General features: G+C 37.0%; 1 protein-coding gene across 6 annotated transcripts in view; it reads right to left on the reverse strand.

The window, feature by feature from the left end:
* GALNT13 (polypeptide N-acetylgalactosaminyltransferase 13) overlaps positions 1 to 22,078 on the reverse strand; it is a 594,009-nt gene that overhangs the window by 195,292 nt on the left and 376,639 nt on the right. For all 6 annotated transcript variants that reach the window (XR_006680924.1, XM_004703815.2, XM_045299235.1 and 3 more), the window contains exon 8: positions 10,552 to 10,732. Coding sequence is in view for 5 of the 6 variants with exons in the window: in XM_004703815.2 (XP_004703872.1) it covers positions 10,552 to 10,732 (181 nt within the window). In the remaining variant the exon portion in view is untranslated. The remainder of the gene's footprint in view (positions 1 to 10,551; positions 10,733 to 22,078) is intronic.

Raw genomic sequence — 22,078 nt, forward strand, 5'->3', positions numbered from 1 at the left:
AAACCCCTCCCTGGGGGATGGACAAGAGAAAAGTGGATGAAGGGAGACATCGGTCAGTGTAAGACATGAAAAAAATAATAATAATTTATAAATTATCAAGGGTTTGTGAGTGAAGAAGGGGAAAATGAGGAGCTGATACCAAGGGCTCAAGTAGAAAGCAAATGTTTGGAAAATGATGATGACAGCAAACATACAAATGTGCTTGACACAATGGATGGATGATTGGATTGTGATGGGAGTTGTGTGAGTCCCCAATCAAATGATAAAAAAAAAAATAATTACTATAATGGGAGCCCATGCTATCACTGTAATATATTGAATTAAAAATAAAATGAAATGTGGGAAACAAATCAGTAGATGCTATAACTAATAATTTTATTTATGCTTCATGGAAATACAATAATGTTTTCCTCAGGAGATTCATCTTATTCTGTAATAAAAATAATACTCTCCACGTAGATTTTTGGCTGCAAAATTGAAAACCAACCTCTTAATTTCACTCAACAGAAGTTTTAATCATTCATCAAATATTTCTTTGGCACCTAAAAAATGTTAGGCATTTTGCCAAGTTTGAAAGAAACTGTTTTTACAAAGTATTCATACAATTAACTATTTTATTTCCAAATTTAAATTATTTTCTGAGTTCATAAACATCACCAATTTATTCTAGGGAAAATATTTGTAATGTATATAGTGGGTAAAAGATTTATTGTCAGAAAGCATAAAGAACTATGAAATTATAAAAGAGAAACAGAAAAGCAAAGCAAAAGCAAAATGAAAAATGAATATGAATGAAAAGATGACTCTGATGATGGTTTCTAATTTCTTTAAATTAGAAATCCAAGTGTCAACAACAAATTGTCAGATGTCTGATTCTAGTAGCAATTAGGGTAAAGAAAAACATAAACTTACAATTAGACTTTAGAGAGTTAGTGGAAAATGGAATTAAAAGGCAAGAATACTTTCCCATTAACTTTTGAGGGACCCGTTTATAAGCTCCCTGGTGGTACAGTCATTAAGCACAGGATAGCTAACCAAAAGGTCAGCGATTCAAAGTCAGCAATTGCTCCACAGGATGTAGCAGGAAGTTTCAATAAAGATTTGAGCTCGGGAAAATATGGGGCTTCTTTTCTATCCCGTAGGCTACCACGAAACAGAATAGACTCGACAGTAATAGATTTACACACACACACACACACACACACACACACACACACACACACCACAAATACCCACACACCTCTCTATGCATACAAAAAATATAAAAGTAATAAACTAAAGTGATGATAGTATATAGAATGAATTAACAGCCAGAATGCCCTTTAGAATGGAAGATGGGGCAAGTTTGTCTCACATACTTTGAACATGTCATAATGAGGAAGTAGTCCCTGGAGAAAGATTTCAGATTAGTAAAGTAAAGCAACTGTGATACAAAGAGCAAGACCCTTAATTAAACAGATCGGCACAGGGGCTGCAACACTGAATCCTAACAGCAACAACTGTGAAGTGCAGGTCAAGGTAGTGCTTTGCTCTGTTTTCCTTGGAAATACAACTTGTTGGCATCTAACAAAAATAACAAGTGTTTAATTATGTAATGCAGCAGTTCTCAACCTGTGTGTTGTGACCCCTTTGAGGGTCGAACAACTCTTTCACAAGAGCTGCCTGATTCATAACGGTAGCAAAATTATAGTTATGAACTAGCAATTAAAATAATGTTATGGTTGGGGGTCACCACCACACTAGGAACTGTATTAAAGGGTCCCGGCATTAGGAAGACTGAGAACTATTAATTTAATGTATAAGATTTTATACCTGTATAGTAGAATGGCATAATCCTGCCTAAGTTATATATAGATCACTAGAAGATATATTAATAAGTTAAAGAAGAAAATAAACATGTTCTATTAATCATCCTGTTTACTTATATAAAAATCTTTACATGCATGTGTGCTAGTCCAGGTAGACTAGAGAAACAAATCCACAGAAACTCATATGCGTAAAAGAGAGTTTTATATAAAGGGTAATTGTACATTAAGAAAGCATCCCAACCCAGTCCAGTCCAAGCCCATAAGTCAAATATTAACCATTAAGTCCAGTACCAATCTATAAAGTCCACTTCAGACTCACAAAACACATATAATGATGCTGAATGCAGGACAATCACAGGCCAGTGGGTAGAAAGTCTTTGGATCCAGTAGCATTGTAAGCATCTCAGTGCTGGCAGGGGTCTCCATGTAGCTTCTCTCACTTCAGATGCCTGGTTGCATCAGGGTGGGTCCATGTGGCTTCTCCAGCTCAGGGCATTAGTGTAGTTCCATGTGTCTTGTCAGCTGCAATGCTTCCCAGGGAGTGAGCAGAGAGAGAGGTGTCTCCCGCCTCCCAGGAGGAAATACTGGATATCCCAGAATTCTCAGGAGAAGGCCATGCCCTCACAGAGGCCTCATTGGTCATGACCAGATTGACAGAGCAAGACCCTTAATTAAACAGATCGGCACAGTGGCTGCTATACTGCACTCTGACTGGCTTGTCTCCTCTCCTCTTCCATAAGGGATGCCCAATTGCCTACAGATGGGTCTAAGGTCCCCAATCTGCAATCCCCCTCATTCACAATGATTTGATTTTTTGTTCTTCAATGCCTGATCCCTTCAATACCTCCTGATCACACAGGCTGCTGTGCTTCTTCCATGTGGGTGAATCAAAGATTTTATAGAACAATCTTGGTGGTAGGCAGGGAAATACACACCGAATTTCAAATTCTCATGAAACTCAACTGTTCTGTAACCAAGCAGGCTTGATGAACCCTTGAAACTGCTGCATTAAATCGTAAACCAAAAATAGCCACTAATTTTCTCCTTTTTATTTTTAAAAATTGAGGATGGTGAGATTTCATCTCACTTCCTTTTTTTAACAGTCTTTTGGCACTTCATTCACATATCATAAAATTCAATGGTTAATTCTCAAAGATGAGTTGTCCAACCATCACCACAATCAATTTTAGAACATTTTCTCTTTCCTTGTACTCATCGTTCTTCCTGTAATTCTTTGTGTTCTATTGTGGCCAAAATATCCAAAACAAATCATTCTCCGATTTAACAACTTCTACATGTACAGTTCAGTGCCATTGGTCATACTCTTCATTTTGTATAACCATTATTGATATCCTTTCCAAATTATTCCATGATCATTAGCATAAACAATGCCCAATAAGCAAAAACTTCCTCCTTCACCCATGATAACCATAGGTCAAGTTTGGTTTCATGTCTTTGTTTTTTTTCTCTATTACTTTTTGATATAATATTCACAAGCCAGAATTAGATTTTTTAAAAAGTCGCATATACATCATCACAATCAGTTCTAAATCTCCCTCCCTGCTCCAGCATTCATTGTTTGCTCCACAATTCCCCTCACTTTTCCCACTTCCCCACTCCCCTACACCCCCACCACACCCCATCTAACAAACCATTGCATCACTTATTGTCTCTATCCTTCCACTCCTTCTGGGCTTCATAAATTGGGAAATCTATCAGAAACAATAAAAAACAAACAAACAAAAAACAGAAAGAAGAAAATAACAATAAAACTTGGCGTAACTAGTAAAAAAATGTCTGCCTTGAGCAGAATGTTCTTCTGAGATCTATATGTATGAATTAAATTGAAAACAGAATTTTGAAAGATTAGATAGGAACGTTAGGGGACAGCCAGTATGTTAATAGGGGAGAATCAACTTAGAAAGAGAGGCCAAGAATGTAGCATACCTCAGAATGGTATCAATGTCACTGAATGCATATGTAGAAACTTGAATTGGTATCTGTGTGTGTGTGGTATTCTCAGCAACAAATCTATTTATTTATTTGCTTGTTTGTTTAAGAAAAGGTGGTTAGGCAAATTAGAGGAGTACCTGGTACCAAAGTTTAAATGTTTGACCCCTAACCAAAATGGTGGATATTCAAGTTTCTCCTGAAATTCCTCTAAGAAAGACTTGAGGGTCTAGTTTGGGGTCGGGGGTCACTGAAAGTCCAAGGGAACAGAGGTCTACAGATAAATGCTTATCATGAGAAGAAAGAACCCTAAGGGCAACAGGCTCCTTTAGGTGAGAGAACAAATCAGATGGGACTTGCCTTTGGTTATGTGGTAGCATCGTCAGAGTAGGTTTCTTTGGTTAGCAGGTGGATTTTTGCGAGGTGAGGATTAATGGTTCCTTGGGGATATGACAGGGGGCGTTGGGGGAGGAATGGGGAGCTTGTAAGGATGGGTACAAGAGTGAACAAATGTTCTAAAGCTGATTGCGGTGATGATTGTACAACTCTTCTTGATGTGAGTCAACTACTGAATTGCATGATCTATGAATTACATGCTAACGATTCTGTTTGAAAAACATAGGATGGGGAGTGGGCAAGATATGCGAAAAGAAGATTCATCAGAATAGTCAGAAGGTTCTGTGTAGGAAGTAAGTGTAGGCAAAGTTTAAGTGTCAGAATCAGGAAATAGAGAGGGTGTGAGGACTCTTGATATGGAAGTGTGTAGGAGAGAAGAAGGCATCAAGGAGATGCAAGCAGCTCACAGAGTTCCTTCCAATTCTTAACCTTTGGTCCTGTTTCTTAGGTGCTCAGTACTTATTTTTATTTAAGCTGATTAAATGTGACAATGAAGACAGTGCTCTCTTTAATAGCAAGGGAAAAACGTTATATCTCTCTGCTTACAGAGTAAAGTTGAGATTTAATAAATACTTATCAATAAATACAAATCCTAGTTGAGATTTAATAAATACTTATCAATAAATACAAAATGCAAATTTTTTCTAGATTATAAAAATGCAAATTAACAACATATCAGGGAAAATGCTAATTATAAAAATTTACCTAATTTAATTCTTAAAGCTTTATAGAATTGAAATGTGTCTTTGATTGGTTGTAGCAAGACAAAGTTGTAGTCGGCCTGCTATACTAAAACATCTTAATATAGCTCTTCCATCAATTATTGCAAAATCAGTATTTCAACATGAAACACAATAAAGGGCATCTATGTCACCTGAAAGTGGCATATTAAAGTGATTTGGGTTTTTTTCTTCATGATACCATATTCACTTAATGTTTTCTGGTCTGATGCTGCAGAAAAAGAATAATGATTCTAAAAACATTGACAGATGTACTTTAATTTTACAAGTGCAGCACTTTCCTTATGGATAAATCCATATTAATTCAAACAAAAACTGGTATCTCTAAATTATTATAAAAATAAAATCTGTATGCTGCAACTTTTGCTAGAGCATAAATATCCATGTTTATGAAATCAGCTTGTAAGAATTCAAACTGAAATGTAATGATTTATAGAATAAATTATGTTCTACACTCCAAAGGTTGGTGGTTAACTATTATATCTTTTTAAAAATCACCATGTTGATACATACTTGTATTTTATAGATAGCAATTTCTACAGACAATGATATGTCTTTTACTTTACTAATAATTCAAAAGTGCTACTTAAAAAGAGCTGTCTTTGAGAAACTGATTATTCTGAGGCATTTCAAAAGATCAACAAACAGGAGATTTACTTTCAAAACAGAGTTTGTACATAACTGGAATACAGATCAAAACACTCCAATAGTACTAAGGAAAAATAAGCTGTTTGCTCAGTTACATATAAAAACCTTTAATAGCATGTTTTGAGAATCTTTAAATTCTATTTTCAATTTGTTTCTGTACAAAAAAGAGCACAACCTGCCTATTAAGAAAACAAAGAACGAAGAATTAGAGAACAGCTGCTTCTCATCACCACATCAATCCAAATATACAGAGAAATCTATGTCCCTAAAGAAAGAAAATCAATATTTATAGAACACCCAGCATTTCTAATGCATGGTTAGTGTAATGACTATACCCTATATTCAAGATTTTAAGCGTTTCACCAGTGGCCGACAAGGGGAAATGTGCTACCATTTACAATGGGGTGCTCCTTGAGGGTGACTTCTGCTTACATCACTGCGTGTCGGAGGATTTGCTAGCACAGTCAGATTGGGCTAAGCTGAAACAGCCCAGTCATGAGTGAACACTGCTGCGGGCTTTAAGAGTCCAGGGGGCTTTAAAAATCAATGATGCGTTAATAGTTACATCCTTAAAAAGAAAGCCAGAAACTAAACTAAATAAGTGTTTAAAACCTACACTACTTCAAAATATCACTACTATTCATCCATATGCTCAGTTAAGGACATAATTAGACCACGTCAATTGTATCAACATTGTCGTAGCTAATGATCTTTTAAAGACCAAGACAATTAAGACATAAAATGAATATCGGAGTGGGGGGGGGCAGTGTAAAGCTAATTCTTCTGATTTTTAAAATAGTCTTATTTTAGCTTTAAATTAATGGACATCATGGGAAAAAACAAAAATTAATATGTGTCAAAACAATTTAAAGAATTATGCTACTTCATTAGAGAATATTATCATTGTGCCTGTAAGATTTTCCATTAGCTTTGGATAGTAAGATGTTATTATAGTGTGCACTTTGACAATGGTGGAATCATAAAACCTTAAAGATACAGGAAAGCCAATGGAAGATTTTCTGACGGAAAGCACAGAAAAATGGGATTTCAGATATATGAAAAGCATCCTTTACCCCTCCCAAATCAGTGGGTCCTTAGCCAGGACTGGAGGACAGATGGAACAAAGTCTCCCCAATCAATGCCGGGAAGAGATTCTCTGGTACAAACAAAACACCCGTGAGGATTTCAGAATAAAGGAAGAGACAACAGTAGCTTCCTTTAAAATTGTATTCATTCATTTATTCTTTATCCATTCTTCTAAGCTTTCAACCACAGTTTAAATCAAGGACTGTGACAGGAATGCTCCCAGCCAATAGAAATACAAGCTTATGGATTACTTTGTATATAGAGGATGTAAAGCAAAAGTTTAAACAGCACAGCAAGTGACTGATGCGTTGGCCTTGCTCTCACTGCTGGAAGAGATATAATTTCCAGAGCGAAAGACCGAGCGGAAGCATCCCAGAGGTCACCCAAGAAAGCAGGCAGGAAGGTTTTGGGATTTTTTCCCCATCACTTTATTGGGAGCTCTTACAGCTCTTATAACAATCCATATGTCAATTGCATCAAGCACATTTGTACATGTGCTGCCATCATCATATTCTAAGCATTTTCCTTCTGTTTGAGCCCTTGGTATTAGCTCCTCTTTTCCCTCCTCCTTCCCCCCACCCTCCCACCATCGTGAACCCTTGATAAATTATAAATTATTATTATTATTTTCATATCTTACACCGACCACGGTCTTTGCCCAGGTTTCTGTTGTTCTTTCCCACTGAGGTTGGTGGTGGTGGTGGTTATATATTGAACATTGTGATCAGTTCCCCCTTTCCCCACCCCTTCTTCCCCCACCTTCCCCCTACCCTTTTGGTATTGCTACTCCTATTTCTGTTCCTGAAGGGTTTATCTTTCCTGGATTCCATGTGCCAAGAGCTCTTGTCTGTCACAATATACATGTGCTGGTCTAACCAGATTTGTAAAGTAGAGCTGGGGTCATAATGGGGGTGAGGAAGCCTTGAGGAACGGAGGAATATTGTGTCTGTCATTGGTGCTATACTGCACCCGGGCTGACTCATTCCTTCAGGCAGGAAGTATTTTATAGATCATATTGGAAGGGAGAAAAACCGATGTCTGAATTCTATTCATGAAAGCTCAGAACTTGTATATTGATATTTAAAAAAACTCGGCTAAATGGAAAATAAGAATCAATACTAAAATAGTACTTGTGTAACGAATAAAAGTCTTCTCCCAAGACATGCTGAATAGGGTAACAGAACTACAGAGGCACTTCTAAAGAGAACAATTTCCTTAAGCACATTAAATAAGCTTTCCATGAATGTGTCTATAGGTATATTATAGCACACAGTATAATTCTAAGTGGGAGTGCCTGTTAGCCCCTCATACACATATACAGCTTTTTGTCTTCACAAACTCACCTATTCCTCAAGGAGAGAAAACATAATATAAAATCAACAATTCTATAGACTAGAAAACCATATTTTGATTTTAGGGGAAATAGAAACTATCAACATATCTAGACTAAATGATGAATAAAATAGTTTTCTATTCACAAAATGCTGGGCACCACATAAGTAACAGCTTCTTGCCTTCCTTAATAACAACACACGTCATCAGTTTGGGCTGACTTGAAGGCTGCCCAGGGCTAGAATCGTTCTCAGACATCCAGCTCTAGGTTTCAGTTTAGCTCCATTATTTCGTTTCCACTGAGAAGCAATTTATTGCTTCATGGCTTTGGTTTTCCTCTAGTGCTCTGTGGGAGGCAGATCCATGCTTGTCAATGCGGCTGTCTAGGAGACCTACATAAGTGGAACCGCCCCTTAGGAAGTTCCGAGATAAGTGCAGCATATTCCCTAAGTGTCCTTTTCCTGCTTTGCAAAGGACCTTTCCAGATTCAAAGGAGTCCTTTCCATAAAAACAATAAACTCCCAAATGATATTTATTGTAATAGAGGAACGACAGTTTCCAGGATATACAAACAGTTCCTGCTGAGCAACATGAAGTCGTTAGTTCCAGAGAGCAGGCTTTCTTTCTCATCCTTTAAATGTGAAAACTTGTAATTTCATTGCAGTTTGAGAAATGGTTCTACCATTTACCTGCTTTTTTCACTCAGAAAAAATCATACCAAAGAATACCACATGACTTTAAAAGAATAATGTTCCTTATGGATGAGGATAATACATCTGGTTACAGTCATTCTGTGCAGTTACTGATATTTCTGAGAGTAAGTTGCATGTAATCTCACATAACACACTTCTTTCTTCTATTATCCTTTTATTCATATTTGAGCTTCTACATTTCTACAAGTATTTGATTTGAATTTAAAAAGTATCAAGAAATGAAAATGAAAAAGGTTATATAAATGTCACTGCCTTGCTGAAATTTTACGTACTCTTGCTGAACACAACTCTGTGACCAGCTGGACTGGAGAGCTACTGCATAGAGAAATACATCTATGCATGAAATCGTCTTCCTGGCAACAGTGTCCTGACATAGAAGAAGCTTAAGAATGTATAAAAAAATCCTTCTCTAGTCACCTATTTGCATATACAGTGCCCTTATTTTTCTTCTCGATGTAGCAACAGTGGTTCTTAATAAGAAAAACCTTCATTCTGCTCATCTCCTGGTCACACTCATCACTAGAAGAAGTGTTTTAATAGGCTCATGTACATTCTGGACACACAGCATGCCAATTAAACCTCAATTTATTTCTTCCAAGAATGTAGATTATTCCATAGAAAGACGCTATGGCCATGTTAATCTGATGTATTACATAATAATAACAACATTAATGACTATCAAGAGCTATAGAACATCAAAATAGAGCATTTCGATGAAGTTATAAATAAAGCTGCATTCCTATTAAGTAACTTATTCTTTAGTTTTTCTTCCTAGGTTTTGGGATCTTCACGGTAGTCCTGTGCGTTTTTATCAGCTTATTCTCAAAATGTTTTATTTTCTTTTGTAATTCTTCACATTTTTAAAAATAATATAGATATTGGGGAAATTATAGAAAATTATGAAAAGACTGAATTAACTTATAATGTTATAACACCCAGTAGTGAACATTTATCAAAGTGCCTCATGGGCTTATTTTATTTCTGCTAATGATTTAGAAAAAAATGTTTTTAACATATTTCTTGAGAAAATAATAGGAATATGGATGAAACTATTCATAATCCCATCAACTAATACCCTATTTTTGCTTATATGTCTATAGTTAGTCTTTTCTATAACTAGTGTAGGCCAATACTTTCTAGTCCTGCATTGTTTCAAGGAACACCGGCAGTGTAATGGCTTAGGTAACTCGCTGTTACAAGGGCCAACTCTTCAAAGCCCCCAGCAGCGCCACATGAGAAGGATGTAGCAGTGGGCTCCCAGACCACCTTGGAGACCCTACAGCCAGTCCCATCCCCACCTAATTTATATTTACAGTAAAAGAGTGATTAAAAAAGAAGAAGAAAAATCCAGTGTGGCAGTTCTACTCTGGGTCAATAGGCCACTAGGAAGGCAATGATTGTATTATGCTCCCACTTTATTGATAAGCAATTTACTATGTCATTAAACACTGCTCAAAATGTACATTTTTAACGGTGGCATAATTGGCATCCTATATAAAGTATTTTAATCATTTCCTCTTTTACATAATAAGAGAATAAGACTTTATAAAGTAATCCCGTTAAACATGATAAATATTTCTTTAATAGAGTGATAAATGTTTATTAAATGCAGATCACTCTGCATGGTTTGCACTGTTTTCTGACAGAGCATTTATTCTGGAAACAAAACAAAGAGTATGGATTTGAGCTAAGTGCAGTCTTTCCCATTTTAGGTACACAAAGCAGAGAACTAACAGACCGATCTTTTAGTATAACTTTATCAAATATGCTTTTGAAAAATAATAGTATGGTCATACACAATAGTTTTTTAAACAATAACATAGAACTAGCAATAACGAAACATATCCAGCATGAGAAAAGAAGGTCAGAATTGCTTACCTGGGGATATAATATAGAAGAAATCTTTAAATTCATCCATCCAGACTTCTGCCAGTCTCCTGTTGTTTTTGTTTATGACATGACCAGTCCCACCAGGGAAAGTGTAAGGGGTTGCCTTCCGAAAAACATGACCCACGTGTGAGCAAGTCACAATCTCCAAGGATCCGCCACACTGCCAAATCTGCAGAAAGGAGATAATTTTTAAATATCAATCATTATAAATAATGTAAAAAAAAAAGTAGGAAGCAATGGAGACTCACCATGGCCACATCTTACATATTCCATGTTTCAATTTCAAGAAAATATAGAGTGGATGTAAAACTTGGAACTAACCTTTGGCAAGGATTCTAATTTTGAACAACTGGATCTACTTAAATATTTGTAGCACTAGGAACATGGAAGTAAGATAAAATTATTTTCATTGGATTATCTAATTCCCATTAGTAAATGTATTTGTTGTTTCATAGACATTGGGTATATGAAATGTACACTGAATGAACAAATTTGTAAGTATTTTATATCCGGCACTTGATTTGGAGAAAAATCAGTTTACTACACTCCACCTGGCTAGAATCCTAAATGACCTTGCATTTAAAGCTGTCTATACCCTTTGCAACATAGGTGTTGGATACATCATTATTGTTTACTAAACTGTGCTTGAACTTATTAACATCTACTTATTTCTATGTGTCTTTCAAAATCACTTCAAGATTACTTCCTTTTGAAAGCTCTGTGGGAAGATTTAGTATTGTGTGTCTTTTGTATTTTAGAAATGCATTTACTGAAAAAATTTCTCACAAGCAATTGTTTGATTCTACCATCTCTCCATTAAAAATATGAGTTCTTTGAGGACAGAAACTATGTCTTATATTTCTTGGTATCCTGGCCCTTAGAATACAGTTGAAATAAGGTATTGTACAAAAAAAAGATGAAGCATTCACTTGTACAAAATGCTTCATAGTTTTGTAATTACATAATTACAAAATGGTAATTAAAGGCCATAGGTCATACCAATACATGCATGAGTCAAAAAGTATTGCTATTCGTGATCTAGTTCCTGCATACACAGATTTATTTTAAACATGATGTGTTTAAATATGTCTCTATGATTGTTGTCTGGTGGCAAAAAATGTTCTCTCAGTAACCTATGCTTTGCTCTTTCACTTTTTAAAATAGTCTTATTGGCATATGCTTTACATAGCATATCATTTAATCATTCAGTCATATTATGAATATTTGTATAATCATCACCACATTCATTTTTCAGAACATTTTCTTCCTATATTTATGGTTGTTAGCACCCCATTTCTACCCATTCCTCCCGGCCAGACCCCTAAGCAATAACCAACCGAGTTACTGTCACTATAAAACAAAAACTCACTGCCATCAAGACAATGCCAACCCATAGTGACCCTAAAGGACAGGGTAAAACTACCCCTGTGAGTTTTCAAGATTTGAACTCCTTATGGGAGAAGAAGTTCTGTCTTTCTCCCTCAGAGGGACTGGTGGTTTCAAACTGCTGACCTTGCAGTTAGCAGGCCAATGAGTAACCACCACTCCACCAAGGCTCCTCTGTCAACAAGGCTACAGATCTACCTATCCTGGCTTTCATATTCCAAAGGTAATATATTTTAACTTAACTATACCTGCCATAATTGACTTTTCAGTGCTTGCTGTCTGATAGCAAGACTATTCACACCACTCTACTAAAGTCAGAGTATTCGCTAAAGGCTTAATCCAGGTAAAGACCCAAAATATGGATTTTGGGCTCATTGTCATCCAGTCTTCTACAAACCCGATGTTCACAATTTAAGCTCTGATACCACTCCCTCCTTCGTATTTGTTATATCATTCAAAGTCCTTGGATCACACGGGTTGGTGTGTTTATTTCATGTACATTTTATTGATGGCTCACTGAGATGGCTGCTTGTTTTAATATAAGCCTGTAAGACCCCACAGACTGGTCATCTTCTGTCTTCAGAAAAAAATATCATATTTTTTGTGTCATTAAAAACCGTGTTAGAGGTCAAGGTTATTATTAAATTTTTAATGAAACTGAACAGGACATATTCCCAAGTCGCTGAAGCATTGCAAAAAGTTTAAGGGCATGTTGTCACACATGAAACGATTTTTAGAAGAATCAAGTGTGTTAAAGAATGTCAGAAAGACCTCAAATATGAGCCAAGAGAGGAAAGATGGTCACCACAGCTGAAGTCCAGAGACTTGTGGAAGAAGACTTTAGAATTACCGTTGATGTGACAGCTACTGAAATTGGGATCTCACATGGGTTGGCATTTTCAATTTTAAGAGCACATCTTAGTCTCAGCAAACTTTTGGCTCAATATGTGCCAAAAATGTTACATAAAAGTTGGTGAGCTCAAAGAGCTGATATTCCCATCAGTCTTTTGGGGGCTAATAAAGGTAAAGGAGAAACTTTTGTGGAATGACTTGAAATCGGGTACAATTCTTGGATCTACCAAAATGATACTATGAACAAGGCCCAGGGGGTTTTCTCCACCAGTTACATTCACTACAGAGATGTCAGCTCAGGTAATGATGAGATATTTTTTGTTTTGGGGGTTTTTTTGGATACAAAAAGGATAATCTTAATAGATTTTCTCTAAACACACAATATGATCACTGAGTTTTATTAAGAAGAAGTTTTAAGAAAATTGGAAATTGCATTGGTAAGAAAGAAATCAGAAATCTGTGCCAAGGAATTTTTCTTCACAATTCATCACAGGAAGCCAGGTCTGTCCAGGGATTTCACTGGGAAAACATACTCCATCCACTCATACCACATCTAAGTCCTAATCTTGTCCACGCATACTTCTTTTCCTCCCCCAATTCTAAGAACACTTCAAATAAACCCAGGGACTTGAGTCCCTTAAGAATGGTGGGATTTCTGTTTGGTTGTGGTATAGCTACGGGTGCAGGATTATTTGGGGATAAGATTAGAGAAAGGAAAACACCACTTGCAGAAGTGGATAATTTCAGAAAAAATAGCAAGGTTTATATTATTTTGTACTAATATGTTGTTTTTTGTTTTTTTTAATCAATTTATTGGGGCTCATACAATTCATCACAATACATAGATCAATTGTATAAAACACATCTATACATTTGTTGCCCTCATTATTCCCAAAATTCGCTTGCCTCTTGGGTTCCCAGGATCTAATATGTTGCTTTTGTTGTCCAGTGCCATTGAGTAACTTCCTACACAAAGCAACTCTACATAGAGCAGAACGAAACATTCCCTGTCCTGTGTCATCCTCGTCATTGCCATTACGTGTGGGCCCATTGCTGAAGGTCCTGTTTCAATCAATAGTCCTCTTTTACACTGATTTTGTTCTTTAATAGACGCGCTGTTCTTTTTCAGGGACGGGTCTCTCCTGACAACAGATCCAAAACATGTGAGCCCAAGTTTCGACGTGCCTGCTTCACAGAAACATTCTGGTTGCACGTCCTCCAATAGCGATTTGTTTTATCTTTTGGTGATCCCTGTTATTTTATACATGTTACTACATGTAAATGTTATTTGTTTTAAATAATTTAACACTATTTATATAATAAGTAGACTATGGTTTTCTTCTTCCATGTAGTAAAATAAACTTCAATATAAATTAGTAAGACAGTTTTGCTCTTGTCTTGTTTTAATGAAAATATTTTATCCAACTGACTCTTCAAGGGATATTCAACTTAGAAAATTCTGTTATTGGACTTACATAGCAGTAAAAGACATCTATTTTTAATAGAAGATGGGTGATGCTAACTAGCCAGTGATAGTTACCAACATGGTTTGTGTTTTTCAAGTGGAATCAAGTCTTTCTCCTTTTGTAATTTTTTAAACAGTCTAACACTAGCAGAATGAGTTCCAACCTAATACTAAAATGATAAAGAATAAAAAAAGAATGAAATTCATTTTCCTTCTCAGTGCAGAAGATGCTGAACTCTTAAGTAATCCAATTCTTTAATGGACTAGAAACTGCCTTTCCTTTCCAGAATGAAATCTAATAATTCTTATAATTTCACACAGCTTTATGTTTTTCTTTGCTACTAAAATCAAGGGAATTGATTTTTCTTTATAAAGACGGTATGTTAGTTTACGCCAGAGTTGGCAAACTATGGCTTGTAAGCCATATGTGGCTCTTGCGATACAGAAATATGGCTCTGAAGTAAAATTGAAAAAAATTAAAGGATAATATTCAAATAATGGTGATTCCATTCATTTTCAAAAATACATTTATAGCTCTTGAATAAGTTTTAACTCATTGTGAGGGAGAGAATTGGCTTCACCATTTCAAAAGTTTGCCAATGCCTGGCCTAGACTCTATCCTTATGTTGTCCTAATGGTTTCACTAGCTTGCCTATTCTGTAGCTTTTTCATAAACTAGCAATCATTTTCCTCAGTACTATATTGTAACTTACTTCAAATCTTATCCTTTAAGATCCTTGTTGTTCAAAAAATATAAACAAAAAGCTTAAAAGGGCACAATAAAATATAATTCTGTTTTACATTTAAAGTGTAAATCCTGTTTATAATATTATCTATTTTTATGCAAACTACCATCAACTATACACCTATGCCTCACTCAAGGGGCCTGGCAGTGCTTTGCAGTAAGTGTCGCTAAGGCTGTGGTCCACGCCCATCAGACGCTCTGAGGACGAAGGAGACTATCTGCTCCCATGAGGATTGACAGCCTGGGAATTGGACATAGGGCCACTATGCTTTGGAACAGACTCAATGACAGTAGGTTTAGTTTGGGTTGCTTTACTCCATATTTATCACTTATTGTTTTATTTGACATTTTGCATTTCTGATAATAGTAAGAAAATCCACTATCCATCTGTGATAGTTAGTCATGATCTCCTTGCCTCCATCTCTGGTGCTTCTGGTTTGACCTCTGCTGCTTCATATGTCATACAGAGTTCTCAATGGGCTACACTGGCATCTTCTCTTCCAATTGTCCTGGGATTTGTCTCTGCTTCCAAGATCACTCTTATACGCAGATGAATGAATGGTTTTGAAGTGTGGTTTTTGCCATCTGCACACCGTATCTCCTAGGGAACAATGGGTATGACCTGGTTCACTCCCTCCACTAAATCAGAAATTAATTCCACTTTAAACCTGTGCACTAATATAGCAGAGAACTTCCAGGAGTGTAGCCAATAGCATAGAGTCCTGAAGTATACTATACACATTAGAAAGTATGACTACAAGGGCCACATTAATTGATTAATTCTCACAAGACTAATGACTTCATTGAAAACATATTCTCCAACAACATAAATGGCAATCATACATGAAAAAGACTAGAGATCTTTGTACTTTTGTGCTTTATGCTTTTTCTACAGTTATGACCTTTGTCTCTTGAGCTGCAATTTGAAATTTTCTGTTCCGCTCTTTTTTTGAGCCCTGTTGGTGGAGTGTTGAACTGCTAAGCACAAGGTCAGCAGTTCAGAACTAACCACTCTACTGAAGAACGATGGCATGCTGCTTCTTTAGGGAATACAGCTTCAGAAAGCCAAGGAGCCTGTCCTACTTGGATATAAAGTCTTGCCATGAATAAGAATGGACTCACAGGCAGGGAGTTTGAGGTTTAATTTTGTGTACATGTAGACCAAGCCAAATAAACCATGTGGATTCAAATGATTACATCTGAAAGATGAGATAGTAGAGAATCCTTGAACTCCAATATTGAAAGATTCTATGAAAAAGATATTGAAGAAAACATCGAAAGAAAAAGGAAGACTACCCACATAGAGTCCCCGTACAAAAAAAAAAAAGTCTATGTTCAACCATCTCAAGAAAGAGCATATGATCAAAACTCAACAGTATTGAAGGTACTTGCAAAAAACAAGGAAAACTGAGTGAAAAGCTTCAACAAACCATTCCAGTACTCAACACAGGCACTTATCTACGCCAAGGAATTTGGTTGATAACTACCTGACATATTGACAGGAAGAGATCCATATTTTCAGCTCTTCCAAAGAAAGGTGACAGACTCATAACGAGGATATTATAAAATAATATCATTAATAGCATGCGTTATTGTGCTCAGGCAAAACCTGTACATAAACCAAGAAGCCCACTTTTGAACAGAACAAAGGTGTGGGACTGCCTTAATTTCAGAAAGCTGCATGTCAAGGTTGTATCATTTCACCTTACTTACACACTCTGTATACTTAGCCAACAGTCCAAGAAGCTGTCTATATGAAGAACATTGCATCTGGCCTATGCAAATGGCACAGCCTACTGAAAGCCGAGATGCCTTGAGGCACTTACTGCTAAAGATCAAAGAATACAGAGTTCAATAAAGATTACAGTTCAGTGTGAAGAAAACCAAACCAAACAAAAATCCTCACCTGGACCAATAGACAAGATAAGGATAAATGAGAAAAGATTGACGTTGCCCTCAATTTCAGTTTAGTTGGCTCTGCAACCTATGCTGATGGAAGCAGCAATCAAGAAATTAAATGACATATTGCATTTGACAAGTCTACAGCAAAGATCACTTTAAAGATTTAATGAGGAAATACTTCACTGTGATCATTCAGGGGAGCCAGACCCAAATTATGGTCCTTCCATTCACCTCTTACGCGTGTGGAAACTGGGCAATGAGTCAGCAATACTGGAGAAGAATTGACACCTGAAAAGAATTGTGATGTTGGCAATGAATACTGAACAAACCATGAACTCCTGTAACAGACAAGTCTGTCTTGGAAGAAATACAGACTTGGAAGAAACACAGAATTTTCCTTACTCTTGAGGATGGAGTGACATAGTGTTATCTACTTTGAACATATTATCAGGAAGAACCCAGCCTGGGGAAGGGCATCATATTTGGTAAAATAGAGGGTCAGTAAAATCAGCCTGTGTGAACATGAGGTGTCAATGGGACCAGGTATCAAAATATCCAAAAGAAACAATTATATCAATGTGAATGAGGGGTGTGGGAGTGGAGACCCAAAGCCCATCGGTAGACAATTTGACATCCCCCCACAGACAGGTTACAAGGAAAGGACGACTCAACCAGGGTGCAGGATAGCATTGATGACACCACATTATCCCTTTAGTTCCTGAATGGTTCCTCCCCGCTACTACCACGACCCACTTCTACCTTACAAATGCGGCTAGATTGGCGTACAAACATTTGTACAAATAATCGCTCTGGACACGTGGAATTCAGGACAGATAAAACCCTCAGAAACAGTAGTGGGAGTAGCAATATCCTGAGGGTAGGGAGATAGAGGGTGCGGGGTAGGAGTGGGGTTGAGGAGGGTGAAAAGGGGAAACGCATCACAAGGTTGGATATATAGCCAACCTCCAAGGGGGATGAATAACAGAAATGTGGGTGAAAGGAGACAACGGACAGTGTAAGACACAAAATAGCAATAATAATATATAATTGAGCAAGGATTCACATGGGTAGGAGGTTGGGGGAGGGAGGGGTAAAAAAGAGGAGCAGATACCCAGGGCGCAAGTAGAAAGAAAATGTTTTGGAAATGCTCATGGCAACATATGTACAAGTGTGCTTAATACAATTGAATGATGGATTAAAAAAAAGATCTTTTGAATAGTTCTACTCTGTAACACATGGGACCATCATGTGTCAAAATTAACTCAATGATAAAGGGGCTGGTGTTTTAGTTCCACACCAATAAAACTGCGTGCATCAAGTATTATGCCTAACATTTCATAAAGGATAAACCAAAAGGACACCTGGAATGTTACTCAGCATATTTTATTGCTATGATGCAGGGAAATCAACATCTGTATACTACAAGATGATTTTTTAAATGTATTAAAGTCAAGAAGATGTGTCTTTTTGCATTGTAATAGCAGAGTCTTGGAATATAAGTACAGTATGAAAAGGTTCAAAAAATGGTCGATTCGTTCTCAATTAGAAGACTACATTTGGTTTTCTGAAATTATTTTATAATGCTTGGGCAAACAATATAAATGGAATAAAACATGGAGCCTCGTCCATATGCGCACATGATATCCAAACTGACTTTGCTTCATCAAATAGGTCTGACTTTTATTTTCTAGGCTTCCCGTATACTACTATTCACATATACTACTATTCACATCTCTCTCTCAAAGAAACATTACTAGGCATAAAACAGAACCCGTCCTTTTCTCCACAGAGGACTGAAGCTGGGTATCTGCCTTCATTCCCAGATATTTTTAGGAGAGCATTTCGATGATGGAGAAGGTTGTTGATCACACTGTAAAATGCTCATTGTTCATTTGGTTATCTATTTCATTTTCTTTCCATAGCTAGGACACAATTATCTAACAGACCCTGTCCTTTTCATGCATGTTGGCGCCTATATCGGTAACATTTTAATTAAGGTTCATAACATCATAAACTCCAACTTTTTCATCTCCATACTAGTGCTATTGTTGCTTTTAATTGTATAGGCAATTAAGGCAGCAGCTTGTTTTTAAATGAATCTTTACTCCCTTCCTCATATGCACACTATCTCTGGAATAACATCCTTTGAACTATGCTTCAAAATCAGCAGCAATAACAATTCATCATGGAGAGCACATAGTCGAATGGTTATGAGTATAAGCTCCAGTTCAAGAGCTTACATCCCTACTGGGCCACCTCTAAGGGGGGGACTTTAGTTATCTCTTCTAACTGTGCTTCCGTTTCTAGGTCATTGGGAGACTAGGGTCAAATGTCACACAGCATTCTGAGGATTAAGGCAGACTAATGTAAGAAAAGATACTATCTTCTTATAATTATTTTTTGATTATGCCAGATTTTATTAATTTATGTTTTCAATCCATTCTTATAAGAATATAAACCTCTATAGGACTCCATTTAGATCTAAATTTTATACTCTGACATCTTGCTAAATGTTCTATACATGCATACATACAAACACACACACACCTGGGCTACAGAGAATTCATGGAAATTTTTGAATTACTCTTTTTTTTTAAGGTATAGCATTTTTCTGTGAACTTTTGAATCCCTATGTGTGCATATATATGTATACAGTTGCATGCATACTCTATATGATATAATTAATTTCACATGTATATATTATATGAAAGAATTATAAAAAGTTCATGAAAAATTCTATTATCTACTATTTCTAATATCTGTCGACTTTTTAAAGACCCTGTTTATATAAGATTATATATATATACATATGTATATTTGTCCTCTGTACACATTAGCCTTATCTCCCCTACCACATTTTCTCACTAAAAAAATAAACATTTTTCCCTTTTTAAAATTAGAATGTAATTTATATACTATTGAAAAAATTCAAATAGATTATATAATCAGTGCATATACAGGTGAAAAATATGTTTAAATCACAATAGTGCTCAATGATCCACACAGTTCAATGCCTTTGGATAGTCAATAGTACCCAAGTAAACCCCTTTCTGCTTTTCTCTGCATTCCATGGAGATCTGTCTGACATCAGTAATGATGTCTTTTGTGCCACGGCCTCTGTTGAAACTGGTCTAAACCTCAGGCAGCTCCATGTCAAAGTACTGCTATTATCTTTCTTGAAGGATCTTCAGCAAACTTTTACTTGGATAAGATATCAATTAAATGATTCCATCATTTGTGCATTTCTGATGGATCACCTGTTTTGTAGAATGGGTACAAATATGGATCCCTTCTAGTCAGTTGGCCAGGTAACCAGCCATCTTCCAAATTTCCTGGTGTAGACGAGTAAGTTTTCCCAGTCCTTCATCATGGTAAACAAAGAAAAGTTTGAAGTTGTCAAGGATTTCATTTTAATTGAATTCAAAATGTGCTCATGGAAGCAGATGTTGAGAAAACCAACACATTGCATTGGGTACATCTGCTGAACAAGACTTCAAAGTATTGAAGAGGACTGAAGTATGTGAAAGTTGGACATGGAATACGGGAGACAAAAGAAGAGTGTGTGCAATTGAATTATAGTGCCAGTGAAGAATATTGAAGGTACCTGGACTGCTAAAAGGAAAAAAAACTATCTTGGAAGGAGTATAGTCAGAATGCTCCGTAGAAGCCAGGATGGTGGGATTTCATCTCAAACACTTTAGACACGTTAGCAGAAGAGACGGTTCTGGAAAAGAAGACAGTCAGCAACAAGGAGGAAGTCTCTTGACAAGACGGACTTACACGGTGGCTGCAAGGAGGGACCCGACATCACGATGATTGTGAGGATGGTGCCAGGCCAGTCGGTTTCAAGGTCACTAGAGGGGGAGCCAATTCAATGGTACCTAACAGCAACAGCATGCAATGCATGGTATTTATTGATAAATCTATTAGAATCGGCATAAAAATCTGGAAAATCATAGGGGCCTTTTCTACAATGTTTTAAAAAATATGTCTGGTGGGGTGGAATTTCTTCTACTAAAGTCTCTGTAACAATCATCAAATGATTGGCACTATGCAAACAGGGCATGTGTGACACTAATAGAGGGGGTCTGTCAGTTGTCATTAACAGCCTTCCTGGCTGTATGGATGGATCAATTTCTACTACTGCCCACCCAGGACCAGGAAGTAAGTCTGAGCCATCTTTGAAGCAGGAAAGAAGAGAGAAAACCAGAGGGCCTGGGAAGAGCACTTCAAGAACTCTGTGTGAAGTGGCAGAGGACACGGAGACCAGAACGTGTCAGAAACCATAACATGGATCCCCAGAGGCACAGTGCCAAGACTCTAGGGTACCATCTTCTCATGTGGGCCAAGACTATGGAACTGTGGGGCTGACTGACAAGCTGAATGGCTTTTCTTGGCTCATGGAAACAAAACCCATGGAACCACATGGCTGAGAGATTATGGAACAGAGCGAGACTTGGCGGCTATGTGGCTGAGAGATTAATACCCAAAAAAGGGATGTGGCTGCTGGTCAAGGAGACCAGTGACCGTATCTTACTGTTTGCTGGTCCTGACTTGTAGTCACCTATTGATTTCATTATTAATCCCCTTTATTTGCAAAGATTATCTGTGAGTTCTATGTGGCCATTACAATAAATTATCAAACAGCATAGTTGTAGAAGGATGCGGAAAGAATGATATGGGTCCGAATTCATACAGAAGGTAGAAAATGGAGGAAGGTTTAACCACTGCCTCATGGCAATGGAGAAGCCAGAAAAGATCAGATACTGCCTTCCACTGCTATTTATTCCGATGGAAAATGACAACTGAAATGGACATCCCTGGCATCTTGTGGCAGGTGGGAAGCCAGAGCCAAAGTCAGATATGGCTCTCCATTGTGGTTTGTTGTAATAGAAAATGTGACTTCTTTTGGTGTGCCCATTGGCAAGAGGCGGGATTCAGACATGTCGTCAGGCTCCATCCTTTTTTACTTATTCTGACAATACCCACTCCTCCCATGCTATTCTATATCTATGCCATTCTAATACCCACTCCTCCCATGCCATTCTATATCTATGCCACTCTAATACCCACTCCTCCCATGTATTCTATATCTATGCCATTCTAATACCCACTCCTCCCATGCATTCTATATCTATGCCATTCTAATACCCACTCCTCCCATG

The sequence above is a fragment of the Echinops telfairi genome, unplaced genomic scaffold (assembly GCF_000313985.2).
Source record: "Echinops telfairi isolate 266 unplaced genomic scaffold, ASM31398v2 ScPeMD7_4;HRSCAF=17, whole genome shotgun sequence".
Taxonomy (NCBI): Eukaryota; Metazoa; Chordata; class Mammalia; order Afrosoricida; family Tenrecidae; genus Echinops; species Echinops telfairi.